At 43.3% G+C, this 16,597-nt stretch overlaps 1 protein-coding gene across 6 annotated transcripts in view; it reads left to right on the top strand.

Moving 5' to 3' along the window:
• FRS3 (fibroblast growth factor receptor substrate 3) overlaps positions 1-16,597 on the top strand; it is a 95,033-nt gene that overhangs the window by 40,689 nt on the left and 37,747 nt on the right. For 5 of the 6 annotated variants that reach the window (XM_073542486.1, XM_073542488.1, XM_073542487.1 and 2 more), the window contains 3 exons: positions 1,493-1,575; positions 6,783-6,969; positions 10,379-10,540. In XM_073542486.1, the coding sequence (XP_073398587.1) occupies positions 1,516-1,575; positions 6,783-6,969; positions 10,379-10,540 (409 nt within the window). In that variant the 5' untranslated portion in view covers positions 1,493-1,515. The remainder of the gene's footprint in view (positions 1-1,492; positions 1,576-6,782; positions 6,970-10,378; positions 10,541-16,597) is intronic. The other variant, XM_073542489.1, reaches the window with a different exon arrangement.

The following is a 16,597-nucleotide window of genomic DNA, read 5'->3' as shown; positions in this document are numbered from 1 at the left end:
CCGGCCGCGATCAGCGGCGCTCACCACGTGGGCGCCGCTGATCGCATTAGACGTACTATCCCGTCCTTGGGAATTAAGTCCCAGGGCACGTGGACGGGATAGTACGTCTAATGGCAGAAAGGGGTTAATCTTTGCGAAGAATGTATGAATCAAGCCGAATGCAAGGTTATCCTGAAGAGACAGTTGATTCCTTCTGCTCAGGCAATGTTCCCCAACTCTGATGACTGGTTTTTCCAGAAGGACAATGCGCCATGCCACACAGTTGGGTTAGTGTGTGGATGAAGGACCACCACATCAAATCCCTGTCATGACCAGTCCAATCTCCAGACCTGAACCTCATTGAAAACCTCTGGAATGTAATCAAGAGGAAGATGGATAGTCACAAGCCATCAAACAAAGAAGAACTGCTTACATTTTTGTACCAGGAGTGGCATAAGGTCACCCAAAAGCAGTGTGAAAGACTGGTGGAAAGCATGCCAAGACGCATGAAAGCTTTGATTAAAAATCATGGTTATTCCACAAAATATTGATTTCTGAACTCTTCCGGAGTTAAAACATTAGTATCGTTTCTAAATGATTATGAACTTGTTTTCTTGGCATTATTTGAGGTTTGCAAGCACTGCATTTTTTTTCTTATTTTGAACATTTCCCATTTTGTGAAAATAAATACAAAATTTAGTGCTTGGAAATTCAAAGACATGTTGTCTGTAGTTTATAGAATAAAAGAGCAATTTACATTTTATTCAAATATACCTATAGAGAGAAAAATCAGACAAACTGAAAATTTTGCAGGGGTCTCTTAATTTTTGCCAGAGCTGTAATTAGTTTTTTTTTTTTTTTGTTTTTTTTTTGTTAACAACTAGGCATATATATTACTGTCTGTATTTGTTATAGCTTTAATCGTACTGGCCCCTTTAAGAATTGTTAGTGTTTTTTTTTTTCTTTCTTTCAACATATGGTGCAATAATCAAGCCCTAACCAGTAATGTTTACAGAAACTTAGTTATGCGTCTTAAAAACAAAAAACAAACAAAAAAAACCCTGTATTGACACAAAAGGTAATGAATATAAGATCACGTGTTCTCCAAGAAATCATTTGAATAGGGGTTCTAAGACCCGTTCCAATGCCAAGATCTATTTTAACTCTTTGCATTGCTGTGAGCAAGTGCCCTATTGCTCCTTTCAAAACCCAGTTTTTCTATTCACTGGTCAACCCCTTATCACCTACCCATGAAATAGATAATCCCTTACCGATTTACTACTGTTAACCACACCGAACGCAGAATGGGGACTTTTTATTCTTGCCGGGGCTTTTTTATCACATTAAATTTGGCACGCGCACTAATTCTCCGCAGTCGGACCCTCACCATTCAACAATCACTGGATGGGTGATAACTCTTTTACAATCATTATTTTGAAAGTGCATAAGAATCTTAAGCCAGAGATAATTCTTGTAAAAGTTATTTTTTTTTTTTGTACTTCTTTGTTTTTAGAGAAAAACTGATGTGCTGATATCATGGGAAGCTGCTGCAGCTGTCGAGACGGACTCCCAGAAAATCATCCAACCAAGTTCAAAGTAAATTACTGCCTAACCAAAGTGTGCATTAGAGATTTGTGTAAATAAAAACTAGTGAGTTGACAGATGAATCCTTTAAGGATTGAATTTCATGAAAAATGCCTCCAAATTTAAAAGGAACATTTAGTGGAAAATTGGCATCTAGACAGGAAAATAACCATGGCTGAGAAGTTATCCAATTTTGGGTCAAGTTGGAGATAACAGAATAAACCGGCTTCAAAGTTAAATATTGTGTATTATTTTATAATTACATTTTATTAATTGCACTAGATTATGGCCCGATGCTATCGCATCGGGAGGATGCGATAGCATCACACCTCTTGCCATGTTAACCCTCAACACACACACTCCTCTCACCTTTCACCATCTCCACTCACTCTTTCACTCCACATACGACCCCTTCTCTCACTCCGTCTCTCATACTCACGCCGTCATCGCCGCTGCTCCACGATCCCCGACATCTTCTTCCGCCGGCGCCATCCTGGATCCAGACGTTGTCCACGCCGGCGACATGTTCTTGCGGCGACGCCATCTTGAGTATCGTGAAATCCCGCGATAGTCAAGATAGCGTCGCCGGAAGAACATGTCGCCGGCGTGGACGACGTCGGGATCCAAAATGGCGTCGGCGAAATCTCGCGAGTTTTCGCCGACGCCATTTTGGATCCCGACGTCGTCCTCGCCGGCGACATGTTCTTGCGGCGACGCCATCTTGACTATCGCGGGATTTCGCCGATCCAAAATGGCGTCGCCGCAAGAACATGTCGCCGGCGTGGAGGACATCGGGATCCAAAATGGCGTTGGCGTAATCTCGCGAGATTTCGCCGACGCCATCTTTTTGGATCCCGAGTCGTCCACGCCAGCGACATGTTCTTGCGGCGACGCCATCTTGAATCTCGCGGGATTTCACGAAATCCAAGATGGCGTCGCCGCAAGAACATGTCGGCGGCCTGGAGAACGTCTGGATCCAGGATCGCAGCGGCGGAGGAAGATGTCGGGGCAGCGACGATGACGGTGTGAGTATGAAAAACGGAGTGAGAGAAAGGAACGTATGTGGAGTGAAAGAGTGAGTGGAGGTGAAAGGTGAGAGGAGTGTGTGTTGAGGCGGTGTGGTGTGTTGAGGGTTAACATGTGCGTGTGTGTGTGGTGACGTCACCGGTTACAACTGCACGGAAGTTGTTACAACCGGAAGCTGCTTAGGGCATTTATTATTATAGATAGCTTGTTAACAATTATTTTTATAGGATTTCAGTAATGTTTAAAGAGAACTTGTCACCATTAAAATGCCATCCAAACTGCAAGCGCCATGTTATAGAGCAGACGGAGCTGGGCAGATTGATACATAGTTTTGTGAGAAAATATGGGCTGACTACTTTCTCTATATGAACACTTACACAAAGGAAGCGGTCAGTCACTGATGGGACCGTCCACTGGACCGAAAATCCCAGGAACAGCAGATAATTAAATGATTAAAGGGAACCTGTCACCTGTTTTGGCTGCTATAAAATGCGTCCACTGCCTTTCAGGGATTATCTACAGCATTTTATAATGCTGCAGATAAGCCCCCGATACAACCTGAAAGATAAGAAAAATAAGTTTTATTATACTCACCCTGGATGCGGTCCGGTCTGATGGGTGTCGCAGGTCTGGATCTGGCGCCTCCCATCTTTTTGCGCCACCGCCCTCCTGCTTGCTTTATCGCTCCCCGGCATTGCACTCCTGCAGAGGCGTACATCTCTGCCCTGTTGGGGGCAGAGTAAAGTACTGCAGTGCGCAGGCGGCAGGAAAGGTCAGATAGGCCCAACGCCTGCGCACTACAGTACTTTACTCTGCCCTCAACAGGGCAGAGAAGTACGCCTGCGCAGAAGCGCGATGCCGGGAGCGATGAAGCAAGCAAGAGGGCGTCCTGACAAGAAGATGTAGATAAGCCCTGAAAGGCAGTGGCCGCATCTTATAGCGGCCAAAACAGGTGACAGGTTCTCTTTAAGGCCTCTTTCACACTTCAGTTTTTTACAATCAGTCACAATCCGCCAGGTTTTTAAAAAAAAACGGATCCTCCCTTTTTTTTTTTTTGAGGATCCGCTTTTTTCCCCATTGACTTGCATTAATGGCGGATTGTGACGGATTGCTGTCCGTTGCATCCGTTTTTTTTGAGGATCCGCCAAAAGTTGCTGTCCGTCACCATCCTCAAAGATTTCAGAACGGAAATTGTAACGTTTTTTTCTCTGGCGGATCCTCCAGACACTCATTTAACCCGAAATTCTTCCTGGGTGCCGGACAAAAATAAAACACACTCTCTTTCTCTTTCTCTTTCTCTTTCCTCATTTTCAGGATCCGTCTAAAAACGGATCCTGTGCCATCCGTTCAGAACGGATCCGCTTGTCTGCCTTTTTGGCGGATTTGAACTGATGCAAAAAAAACTGAAGTGTGAAAGAGGCCTAAAACACGAGTTATACTACATCATTTCTCATAAAACAATATATCAATCTACTCTTCTCTCCCTACTCTTTTGTATGGTGCCTATGTGAGATGTTGAAACAGCCTCCATTCCCCATGGCAAAAGATGTGCCTGGTTTAAGAGGCAGATGGTAAGCCCTGTACATACGGTGTAGCACCTGCCTCACCGTTGTGGTATAGATGTGCATACCTGTGTCTGTATAAGTGTCATCATTGTGCCAATTGTATAAAAGTCTAATCAACTGCTTGCTGTCAGTAATGACGTGGTACTGAAATGCCATTATTTGGCCACAAGAGGCCATTATTTCCTAAGCACAACTGAAAGGTTAATTCAGCCCATCACAAGAAGGAGAGGGGCAGCCATCTTGGAGGCAGTTTGGAATTATTGAGGACACAGGATATCACAGAAAGAGATCCAGTGACATCCACGCATAGAAACATCCTACCGGGACCAGAGCCCCGGCGGTGTGTAGCTGATTGTGTTTGTGACCAGATCCTTTCCAGATGGAAGGTTACTGTCAGGAGCACTGCTGAAAGACAGGAAAAGGCCGGGACCTAGCTCAAGCAATTCTGAACACCGTGGAGGAGTCAAATTACAGTCCTCAGTGGTACCACTCTCCTTTTGGAGGAGGCCTTCATTTGTCCGCATGCATCTGTTATTTGTCTGGAGCAGACTCGGGTCAGTAAAATAACTAAGGCCCACTGCACCACCGCAGTGGGTAACCGTGCACACATTTCGCCATGTTTTGGCGACAAAGTATTCGAGACCGAGACAGGGCCTATAGTTGGCAAGATAATAATAAATTTTATTTCTATAGCGCTGACATATTCCGCAGCACTTTTACATTTCAGAAGTGGCAATTGACAGTAATTGTTACAGAATCGGTCAAGATCAGTGTCCGGGACCTTCAGCTTTGCTCTTACGTCACCTATTTCTTTGTCATTAAGGATTCCGTGCTATCCATAAAGTTACAATTCACACCTAGGTACTGTCAAGGCACGCAGCGGATTTTGGGCTATGCTAGAGCATGCTCAGGAAAGAACTTCTGAGGAAAATTAAAGTTGCGTAATGTTTTGTTGAGCTCTCCAAACTTAGTTTCGGGCTGAGCTGCCACTGCAGTTGGTTATTTGTTCAGTTATTCTCAGTGTAACAGGAAAAGGACCATTTTTCTGTGTTCACTGTAGTCATATTGGGTGAGGGGAATATTCGGTTGGGGAATTCATTGTAAGCTGTTGTGCTGTACCACGGGAAAGCGTTTGCTACACTCCCATCCAATTGTTCCGGAGTCCAGGGAATTAATAGGTAGTAGATGGTTGGTCTATTCAGGCACCGCCAGTAGGCAAAGATATAGGGTAAGTTCACACTGGGCGTTATTACTGCTTTTTTTTTTTTTTTTTGTGCAGCAAAACCTGATTTCTTGGCAGGAAAGAAGCTGCTGCAAAAATGCAGGTTTATGTGCGTTTTTTGTGTCTTTGTCCATGCTAATGTCTGACTTTTCTGCAGAAAAAACCGCTGAAAATGATACCTGCGTTTTTGCAGCGTTTTTTCAACACCCATTTAAGCCAATGGGTGAAAAACGTTAGAAGTGGCATGCTCTTTGTCCAAAAAAAGCAGCAAAACACAAAATCCGGATGATACCAAAACCAAATGTGTGTGCATGAGATTTCTGAAATTTCATAGGCTTTGCTGGTACTGTAAAAAGCAGCTGAAAATTAGCATAAAATAGGCAGCGAAAACGCCCAGTGTGAACATACTCTTAGTTAGGATTGTTGGCACATATTGCAGGGAACCACTTTGTATAGCACAATGGTCTTGGCATCCCGACAGAGTGATTGTGGACTTCTTGAATGATTCTCCTCTTTTCAGTTACGTTTATCAACATAGTTAAGTTGAGTATTTTCAGTGGTTGAACTGTTTAGTCTTATTTGGGACTTCGCTGGATCCTTGGGTGTCTGCCCTGGTACACGACTTGCACCTATAGAATAGACGGCATTTTTATGGTGACTGATTCCCTTTATCAATTTTAATTGTAGAAACATGCTAAGTTATTACCACCTAAGGGCTTTTGTTTACCTTTTTACCGTACTGATTGTATTTACTAGTTATTTACTAGCTATTTATAAAGTGTGGTTAACATGATCACACGTGATGATGTTTGCAATAACTCCTCTACTGTCGGGCATTTAATGTGGTTATCTGGGACTTTTTTTTAGTATTTTTGCTTATGGGTCTAAGAACTAACCGGCAGTCAGTTGCTAATTTTCTGGCGACATTTTCTGCTCCTGTCGGCGTTTCCCGTATTTCCACTGATGTCAGCTGACAAATCATCTTTTTCTCTTCTGCTCTATGTTGAATGGGCGTTTCTGATAATGTCATTGTGATAAGCAGCCAGGATCTGGCTATTAAACTGCAGGGAGACCACTGACTAAAAGCTGCTCTATTTACGAGAGGTGACATGAAGCGGGGTATTTGCCACTTGAGCTGGCACAGATCCTCCCCAAAGTTGGCTACTACTTGCCTATTATTTCTTAGCCCTGTAGCCAAAAAATAAGTAGTCCTGGAAAACCATTTTAATTGCTTTCAAAATTGTGTTACTGTTTTGTGTTTTTCTAGGCAGTTGTACATTTCGCGTCCATACCCTAGTTATTGCTATACAGCCAAATGTATTATAGCAAGAAGTAGGGGGCAAACACATTAGAAAAGAAAAAAGTGAAGCTTCAATATCCGTTGAATACCATCAATTTTCTTGCAGGTAACCAATGTAGATGATGAGGGGACAGAGCTTGGCTCTGGTATTATGGAGCTAACTCAGACTGAGCTGGTTTTACACACCAGGAAGCGGGATGCTGTGAGATGGCCATACCTGTGCTTGCGGCGCTATGGATATGATTCTAACCTCTTCTCTTTTGAAAGTGGCCGACGTTGTCAAACTGGGCAGGGTATGTTTCTTCTACTTTAAAGTTAAAAGCTCGCATGATACTTTTTTTTCCCCAACTTAGAAATGTCCCCAGCACACAATGTATTTTATTATGCTGTGTTACGGCGGCTGTACATGTGTCTTGGTAAAATTACACTTATAATTTTGTCTTTCGCTTAGAAATGCCCTTTTATAAAGGCATTTTTCAAGGCAATATCCATGGCTCTTTCCCAGTCTGAGAATACCAGCCCCCAGCTTTCAGTTTTATAATTCCTGGTTATCAAAAATGGAGGGATCTCACAATGGTTATTTAAATAAATAATTAAAAAAACAAAAAACAATGTTGTGGGGGTCCCCCTATTTTGACAACCAGCCAAGCTGAAGCAGACCGCTGGGTACTGGTATACTGGTATTCTCAGGCTAGAAAGGGGCCATGGATATTGGCCCTCCCTAGCCTTAAAATAGCAGCCTGCAGCTGCCCCAGAAAAGGCGCATCTATTAGAAGCGCCAATTCTGGATCTTTACCTGGCTCTTGTCTTTTGCCCTGGTGCGGTGGCAAGTGGCGTAATATTTGTGAGGTTGATGTCAGCTTTGTAATGTCAGCTGACATCAATCACAGGGGTTGGTAATGGAAAGGTGTCTATAAGACGCCCCCATTACTAACCCCGTAGTAAAAATTTAAATAGACTCCCAGAAAAAAATCCATTATTTGTCAAAAACATTCGCCATCCTCTCTTACCCATTTAATACTGTAAAACTAAAATTAATAAAACCGGTCCACTAATAATTTATATGTCCCACAAAGAGGCCATCTCTGCTTCATCTGAATTGCATGGCTGAGCAGTGTCATGAATCCAGGATACACTGAGCTGAGTCTGAGAACTGCTGCTTGTGATCGGCGGTAACCTCAATGAAGCCACCACAGGTCGGTCACTGAAGCTTTGTTTTCCCGCTCAGCTTAATATCTCTTAGATTCACAGCTTAGCGGTCACATCATATCACTGCTCAGCTATGCAGTCGAGCTGAAATAAAGTTGGCCTCTTCATAGGACAAATGGATTATCCGTGCAACAGTGACTAACTTAATTTCCTTCTATGATGGAATCACTGATTGGGTGGATCAAGGAAATGCTGTAGATATAGTATATCTTGACTTCAGCAAAGCATTTGACAAGGTATCTCATACGTCGTAAATGGCTGCACATCCAGTTGGAAGAATGTCTCAAGTGGGGTACCACAGGGCTCTGTCCTGGGCCCTGTATTGTTCAACATCTTTATCAACGATTTAGATGAAGGAATTGAGGGTAAACTGATTAAATTTGCTGATGACACAAAGCTAGGAGGGATAGCTAATACTAGAGAAGAGAGAGAGAGGATTCAAAAAGATATAAATAAACTGGAGAAGTGGGCAGCAACTAACAGAATGTTTTTTTAACAGGGAAAAATGCAAAGTACTACATCTGGGCAATAAAAATGAAAAAAGCATATACAGAATGGGAGGAATAGGGCTAAGCAACAGCACATGTGAAAAAGACTTGGGTATACTAATAGATCACAGACTGAATATGAGTCAACAGTGTGATGCAGCAGCAAAAAAGGCAAATGCAATTCTAGGATGTATTAACAGAAGCATACAGTCTAGATCACGTGAAGTCATTATTTCCCTCTACTCCTCTTTGGTCAGACCTCATCTGGAATATTGTGTCCAGTTTTGGGCACCACATTTTAAAAAAGACATCAACAAACTGGAGCAAGTTCAGAAAAGAGCGACCAGAATGGTGACCGGTCTGCAAACCCTGTCTTATGAGGAAATGTTGCAGGATTTGGGAATGTTTAGTTTGCAAAAGAGAAGACTGAGATGAGACTTAATAGCTGTCTACAAATATCTAAAGGGCTGTCACATTGTAGAAGGATCAACTTTATTCTCATTTGCACAAGGAAAGACTAGAAGCAATGGGACGAAACTGAATGGGAGGAGATACAGATTAGATATTAGAAAAAACTTTTTGACAGAGTGATCAATGAGTGGAACAAGCTGCCACGAGAAGTGGTGAATTCTCCTTCAATGGAAGTCTTCAAACAGAGGCTGGACAGACATCTGACTGGGATGATTTAGCGAATCCTGCTTTGAGCAGGGGGTTGGACCAGATGGCCCAGGAGGTCCCTTCCAACTCTACGATTCTATGATACTATGAATATGTATGGACCCTGAACTTTATCGTTCGGGTTTACCCATCCCTAGTGGGTGGTGGTGAGGGGCACCCGACAATCCAGCGCTCCTCAAAGGAGCGCAAGGCACACTGGTAACGATTTCAGTCTGCAGCTGATGCTACAGATAAGGCCTCTTTCACACTTCCGTTTTTTACAATCAGTCACAATCCGCCAGGTTTTGAAAAAAACGGATCCTCAAATTTTTTTTGAGGATCCGTTTTTTTCCCCATTGATTTGCATTAATGGCGGATTGTGACGGATTGCTGTCCGTTGCATCCGTTTTTTTTGAGGATCTGCCAAAAGTTGCTGTCCGTCACCATCCTCAAAGATTTCAAAACGGAGCTTGTAACGTTTTTTTCTGTGGCGGATCCTCCAGACACTCATTTAACCCGAAATTCTTTCTGGGTGCCGGACAAAAAATTCATTCTCTCTCATTCTCTCTCATTCTCTCTCATTCTCTCTCATTCTCTCTCATTCTCTCTCATTCTCTCTCATTCTCTCTCATTCTCTCTCATTCTCTCTCATTCTCTCTCATTCTCTCTCATTCTCTCTCATTCTCTCTCATTCTCTCTCATTCTCTCTCATTCTCTCTCATTCTCTCTCATTCTCTCTCATTCTCTCTCATTCTCTCTCATTCTCTCTCATTCTCTCTCATTCTCTCTCATTCTCTCTTTCCTCTTCCCGGCCAGCATTTCCTTTAAATTTCCGCATTTTCAGGATCCGTCTAAAAACGGATCCTGTGCCATCCGTTCACATCAGTTAACAACGGATCCACTTCAATGACTTTTTGGCGGATTTGAACTGATGCAAAAAAACTGAAGTGTGAAAGAGGCCTAAGCATTGTGTCTGCTGTGATCCAAGGAAAACAGAGGGTGGTGTCAACAAAAATAAACGGGCACAGTAATGACTCTGAACTTCAGATAGTGGGGAAAAAAAGAAGTCTGCAAGTCTGCTATTGATTGACGCAGTATTTGTGACAGTATGAGAGTTAAATGACTAATCCCTTAAAGTAGTTGACTTGTGTGTCTGATATAGAGAAGTTCGTTTGTGAGCCATATTCATGAACAGTGAAGGGAACATGACGCACATAGTGGTGCCATGGCACATTCAATTAGCTTTAATGGGGAGAATGTGGCGCCAAGAGCCCATGGACCTGATTTTAATGGTCAATAAGAAATCTGCTTCTGTTAAAACCTCTTAATTTTCCTGTGTTTCTTTTAGGAATATTCGCATTTAAATGTTCTCGAGCAGAAGAAATTTTCAACCTGTTGCAGGAACTAATGCAGCGTAACAGCATCAGCGTTGTTGAAGAGCCAGTCATGATCACAAGAACTGGCCACCCAGCTGAAATAGAAATGCCCCGAACCCCACAGACCTCTGGAGGTATATAAAAATTCATCTTTTCTTTTTAAAAAAACATAATATTTACTGACAACACAAGATGTTTCCTTCTACTACTTGTTAATTCCTAACCTCTACATATGTGGCAGAAGTCTGGTTCACGTGTATGGAGGGGTCCCAGGAGCTGAGCCTTCCTCATATTCTGTAGGTGTGATCTGTGTTTTAAACATAAATATTTGCCTCTAAGGGCTCATGCTCCTCTGCGAGGAAAACTGACGCGTGCAATCCGATAAAAAAAAAAAAATGGTATTGTACTCTGATGAATGTTTATCTGTGAGTCACACGTCATCTGCATTTTTTTTTTTTTCTGCCGAATCCGGTCTGAGAAGAATAAAAAAATCGCAGCATGCTGCGTTTGTATTCGTATCTCGGACGAGACTCGCGAATGGTTGTGAAAAAAGAACGCGCGGCACTCGGACCATGCGAGTGCCATCTGATTTTTACACACCAGTGTCCTTTGAAAAGCCGGCTATTCATCTGCCGCATACAGTGAAATCGCAGCGTGACCTGATAGAATAGATATATATACGGGTAAAATAGATATAAAGATGTCAGTCACACACATTAATAGTGCTTGTGTAGTTTACTGTACATATATTTTTTTTTTACTTAATAATTTTCTGAAAAAAGTCACGGGGTCTCCCGACATTTTATTAACCAGCAGAGCAAAAGCGAACAGTTGTGAGCAGATGTTTGTAGCCTGGGAAGGAGGCAATACCCGTGGAGCTTCCCAGGCTTTTAATATCTGCTCACGGGTGTATACTAAGCCTTTTACTTGTTATAAAAATGGGGGGACCCCCCCCCCCAAAAAAAAAAAAAAAAGCTTATGGTCTCCCTTATAGTTAATAACCAGCAAAGGATAGGCTGATGGCTACGGGTTGATATTAATAGCCTAGGAAGGGGCCATGGATATTGGGCCCCCTCCCAGACTAAAAACATCAGCTCTCAGATGTCTCAGAAAAGGTCCACTTAGCCTCACTCTTCCCACTTGTCCTTGTGCGGTGGCAAGTGGAGTGATAGATGGGGGGGTTGATGTGTAGATGTCACCTTTGTATTGTCAGGTGACATCAAGCCCAGAGGTTAGTAATAATGGAGAGACGACACGTGCACACACACACAGAAGTCCTATAATTGAAAGCATGAAACATACTCCTATAATGAATCTAAATTAAACCATACTTACGTCAGTGCCCAATCCACTGAAGCCAATATCCCCTGTAACAGAATTAAAATAATAAACAACCATATTCCTCAACTGTCTGTTGAGAATATAATCCATTTTCCTTGCGACGCATCTAGTTTTGTTACATCTAGGAAGCAGGCTGCATAGTGGTATGATGCGACTATACAGCCTACTATCCAGTAGATTCAAGCAAAAAAGGAAGCACACTGTAGTGCCATAACATGCAAATATGAAAAATGAATTGCATTACTGCATTAGAAATATGAAAAATTGAGAAAGTTTAGCGCATAAAATGGCCAAGTTATGTGTACCTGGAAGCCACGTTGAGGCATTTCTCGTTTTCCAGGTACCTGTCTATGCCAATCCTCACTAAGACTGAAGTCTCCATCTGAATGGGAACCTATGAAAAATCCTCTGTTTAGACTGGTCTATATCTCTGTAGAGGGGAAGTGGCCCTGCTTTGATTAAAAACGCCTGCGAATAACGTGACGGTCAGTTATTGAAATTTGTGTTCATTTACATTCTGACTGAGTGCTCCACCTGTTAGCTGCAGGCGTTTTTAATCAAAGCAGGGCCACTTCCCCTCCTTCAGTCTAAACAGAGCATTTTTCATAGGTTCCCATTCAGATGGAAACTTCAGTCTTAGTGAGGATTGGCATAGACAGGGAACTGGAAAACGAGAAATGCCTTAACGTGGCTTCCAGGTACACATAACTTGGCCATTTTCTGCGCTAAACTTTCTCAATTTTTCATATTTCAAATGCAGTATTGCAATTCATTTTTCATATTTGCATGTTATGGCGCTACAGTGTGCTTTCTTTTTTGCTTGAATGTACATGAGTTGATGACTCTAGGTTAAAGGGGTTGTCGGGGCTTTTCACATAATCTCAGTACATATCTGGGCTGCAGAATTATTAAAAAAAGTAATTTACTTTCTGTCACTAGTTTGCACGGTTTTCTAGATATTCTGAGCAGAATGTCCAAAGGGGGGGGTGTTATGGCATTGAAATGAGAACTAGTCATAACCTGCTACTCTACTCCAAACATGCCCTCTATAGCAACAACCCCACACCTTCCATAGATACAGGTCCTCTCCGTCCACATGAAGAAGCCCTCATCACACAGTAACAAATCCTCCCCCTATAGCAGCCTCACTGCAGAGAGCAGCTGCTCCTCCCCCAGACACACGCTGAACAGTGATCTATGGAAAGTGAAACTAGTGAGGAGGGAAAATCATCCTGTATTCTGGGCCACTCCATGATTACAATACATAACTCATTATCAGTAATTCCTTCCCTCACTGTCCCAGGCTGCTGGCAGCAGTGAGAGCAGACTGTGTGATGGCCAGTGATTGGGGTCTGCAGCTTCTAATCTGCACAGGAGATGGCAGTCACTGATGTAATCTGTTGTGTGACAAAGCCTCTGCTGTGTGAATGAGACAGCTCTGTGTCACTGATGTCTTCACACAGCAGCAGATTTGGTGCAGTGTATGTGTGAGCACTGTGTCTCTAATGACACAAATACTGATGGGAGCAGCCTGTCCAATCAGCAGCTGTAACAGTGTGAAGTGTTGGGGGGTGTATGTATGGAGATATATATGATACTAAGGATTCTGATACTATAAATAAAGGGCTTGTTTGTGTTGTTGAGGAGCCCTTCCTTCATTCCTTCCTAGCTTTTCACTATTCCTTTCTGACCCTGGCATACCTCCAGCCTGTGTAAGGTGTGTACCTATATCCTATCACTTTATAATGTTTCTAGCAGAAATACATAACCGCTGCACGCGGACCATTCATCTCTGCCAGTGCTGGGAAAGACAAGCTGCAATTTATTTATGTATTTTCCCATCACCTCCGGGCAATTTTCTGTTTTTTCTGTTTTTCGTTTTTCCCTCTCCTTCTTCCATAACTTTTTTCTATTTTTCATTCACACAGCAGAGGCTTTGTCACACAACACATTACATCAGTGACTGCCATCCCCTGTGCAGATTAGAAGCTGCAGACCCCCATCACTGGCCATCACATAGTCTGTTCTCACTGCTGAGTTATGTATTATAATCATGGAGTGGCCCAGAATACAGGACGATTTTCCCTCCTCACTAGTTTCACTTTCCATAGATCACTGTTCAGCCTGTGTCTGGGGGAGGAGCAGCTGGGTGGTCTGCTCTCTGCAGTGAGGCTGCTAGAGGGGGAGGATTTGTTACTGTGTGATGAGGGCTTCTTCATGTGGATGGGGAGGGCCTGTAGCTATGGAGGGTGGGGTTGTTGCTATAGAGGGCATGTTTGGAGTAGAGTAGGAGGTTACGACTAGTTCTCATTTCAATGCCATAACACCCCCCCCCTTGGACGTTCTGTTCAGAATATCTAGAAAACCGTGCAAACTAGTGACAAAGTAAATTACTTATTGTCATAATTCTGCAGCCCAGATATGTACTGAGATTATGTGAAAAGCCCGGACAACCCCTTTAAGCACCTGTTCACACAATGTTTATGCTTGGATGTGGCGGTCAGTTTTTCAAATTTTTATTTACTATCCAGTAAAGACACTAAGCTGTGCGTGCTTGCTGAGCGCCTCGTAGTGAACTCCTTTCACCTCGCTGACGTCATCGCGAGAATGAGAGAGGTCACACACTCGTGGTGTCATCAGAAAGTTCACAGCCAATGAACTCGGCTCAACTCACTGACATCACCGCAAGCGCTGTGGGAAAAGTTATAATCGTGTTCCCGCTTACATGAGTTAATTGAATTGCGTTCATTGGATCTGAACTTCCAAGACCTTTCTGACGGCACCGCGAGCTCGAGATCTTTCTCACGCTTGCGGTGACGTCAGGTGAAAGGGATTCATTGCGAGGCGCTGAGCTTGCACAGCTCAGTGTCTGCTGGGTGGCAGGCTGTATAGTCGCATCATGCAACAATGCAGCATGCTATCTAGATGTAGCAGAGGTAGATGCGTCGCCGGACAAATGGATTATCTTCTCAACGGACAGGTGAGGAATATGGTTGTTTATTTTAATTGTGTTTCATGGGACATTGGCTTCAGTTGACTGGGCGATGACGGGAGTATGGTTTAATATAGATTCATTAAAGGAGTCTGTGTCCACTCTTTGACTTTATTCAGGTGGTATGTTTTTATACTTCGTTCTCACCCACCAATGAGGGTGGTCTTTTTTGTCCTTACTCATTCTCCGGTCCTCTACCAGAGGCTTGGGAGTTTGAGGGTTCTGCGCAGGATCTTAGTTCCCAGCATTGTGCTTTTCTGGACAGAGAGTTCAGATGTTGCTCCTGGGATCTGTTGTAGCCATTCTTCCAACTTAGGAGCACTTGGAGCAGTGACCCCTATCGCCACTGGGATCACTGTTGCCTTCGCTTTCCACATCTTCTCCAGTTCTCCTTTGAGGCCCTGGTATTTCTCCAGCTGCTCATATTCCTTCTTTCTGATGTTGCTGTCACTTGGCACTACCACATCTATTATCATTGCTGTCTTCTGGTCCTTGTCTACTATCACAATGTCTGGTTGGTTAGCCAACACCTGCTTATCCATCTGGATCTTGAAGTCCCACAGGATTTTAGCTCTTTCATTCGCCACCACTTTTTCTGGGATATCCCACCTGGACTTCGGGGGACCTTGCCCATATGCTGTGCTGATGTTCTTGTATACAATTCCTGATACTTGGTTGTGGCATTCAGTATACGCTGTTCCTGCTTGCATTTTGCATCCTGCCACTATGTGTTGGGCTGTTTTTCTGAGGTTTCTCTGTATAGTCTGCACCTTGGGTCTTGTCTTGTGTGGTAGATTCCTGCTTCTATGGATCTGGTACTTAGTGCTTGCTCTTGTGCCGCTATGATTAGTGCCTCTGTGCTGTCTCGGAGTCAAGCTTTCTCCAGCCATTGGTAGGATTTCTCCGTGTCCGCCACCTACATTATCCGTCAATGGTAAATCTCATGCAGCGGCTTGTCCTGCCATGGCGCTTCATGTTCCTGTTCTTCTTTCCAGATCTGATGTTGTTGCTGCCTTAGGCTTTCTCGCAGCATCTCATCTTTTGGTGCCATTTTTCTGATTCCTGGATACTCCTTGTTTAATCCATGATCGTTGCTTGGATGCTTAATCAAGCCTCGACCACCCTCTTTTCTGTTGGTAAACAATCTTTGGGTGCTAGACTAAGGGTATTTTCCATGGTCAGGAATGACTCAGGTTTTGACTCAGGTGAAATCTGCAACTGAGGTCACTGGCAGGTCACCTGCGGTTTTTGATGCGTTTTTTCATTGCATGTTTTTTTTTGTCACTTGAAATAAAGCTAATTGAAAGTTGGCTTCTGGGAAGGAAAAAAAGTCATTTCCTGTTTGTAGATATATTGGGCTATGTTCTCACAGTCAGTAAATGCTGTGGGTTGGACGCTGCGTACATCCGCAATGTCCAACCTGCAGCATCCAGCTGTTACAGCATAGTGGATGGGATTTAAAGAAATCCCATGCCCACTATTCATGCACCGATGCCCGTGACTCACCCGCAGAGGCAGACATGCTGCGTGTCTTTTCAAACCGCAGCACGCCAATTTATGTAGTGGAGACGCTCCGTATCCGCTGCATAAACCATACACTTTCAGTAGATGCAGTAAAACCGCATTATCTTCCTAGTCAAATGTGTATTAAGTTCGGGAACTCAGCTTACCACGCATGTGTACTAATTTAAATAATGGTGAATCTTGTGACACAGCCAGAAGTACATGACACAGGAAGTGGAGGAAAGCAGAGAGGGGTCCCCTCCTTTTTTAGTAAAAATAAAAAAAAAATGGCATGGGGTCCCCCTATATTTGTTAACCAGCCAAAGTAAAGCAGACTACTGGGACTGTTATTTCA

The sequence above is a fragment of the Dendrobates tinctorius genome, unplaced genomic scaffold (genome assembly GCF_039654945.1).
Source record: "Dendrobates tinctorius isolate UK_male_01 unplaced genomic scaffold, ASM3965494v1 ptg000127l, whole genome shotgun sequence".
In the NCBI taxonomy this organism is placed as follows: domain Eukaryota; kingdom Metazoa; phylum Chordata; class Amphibia; order Anura; family Dendrobatidae; genus Dendrobates; species Dendrobates tinctorius.
This window is presented reverse-complemented; position numbering and strand designations above follow the sequence as displayed.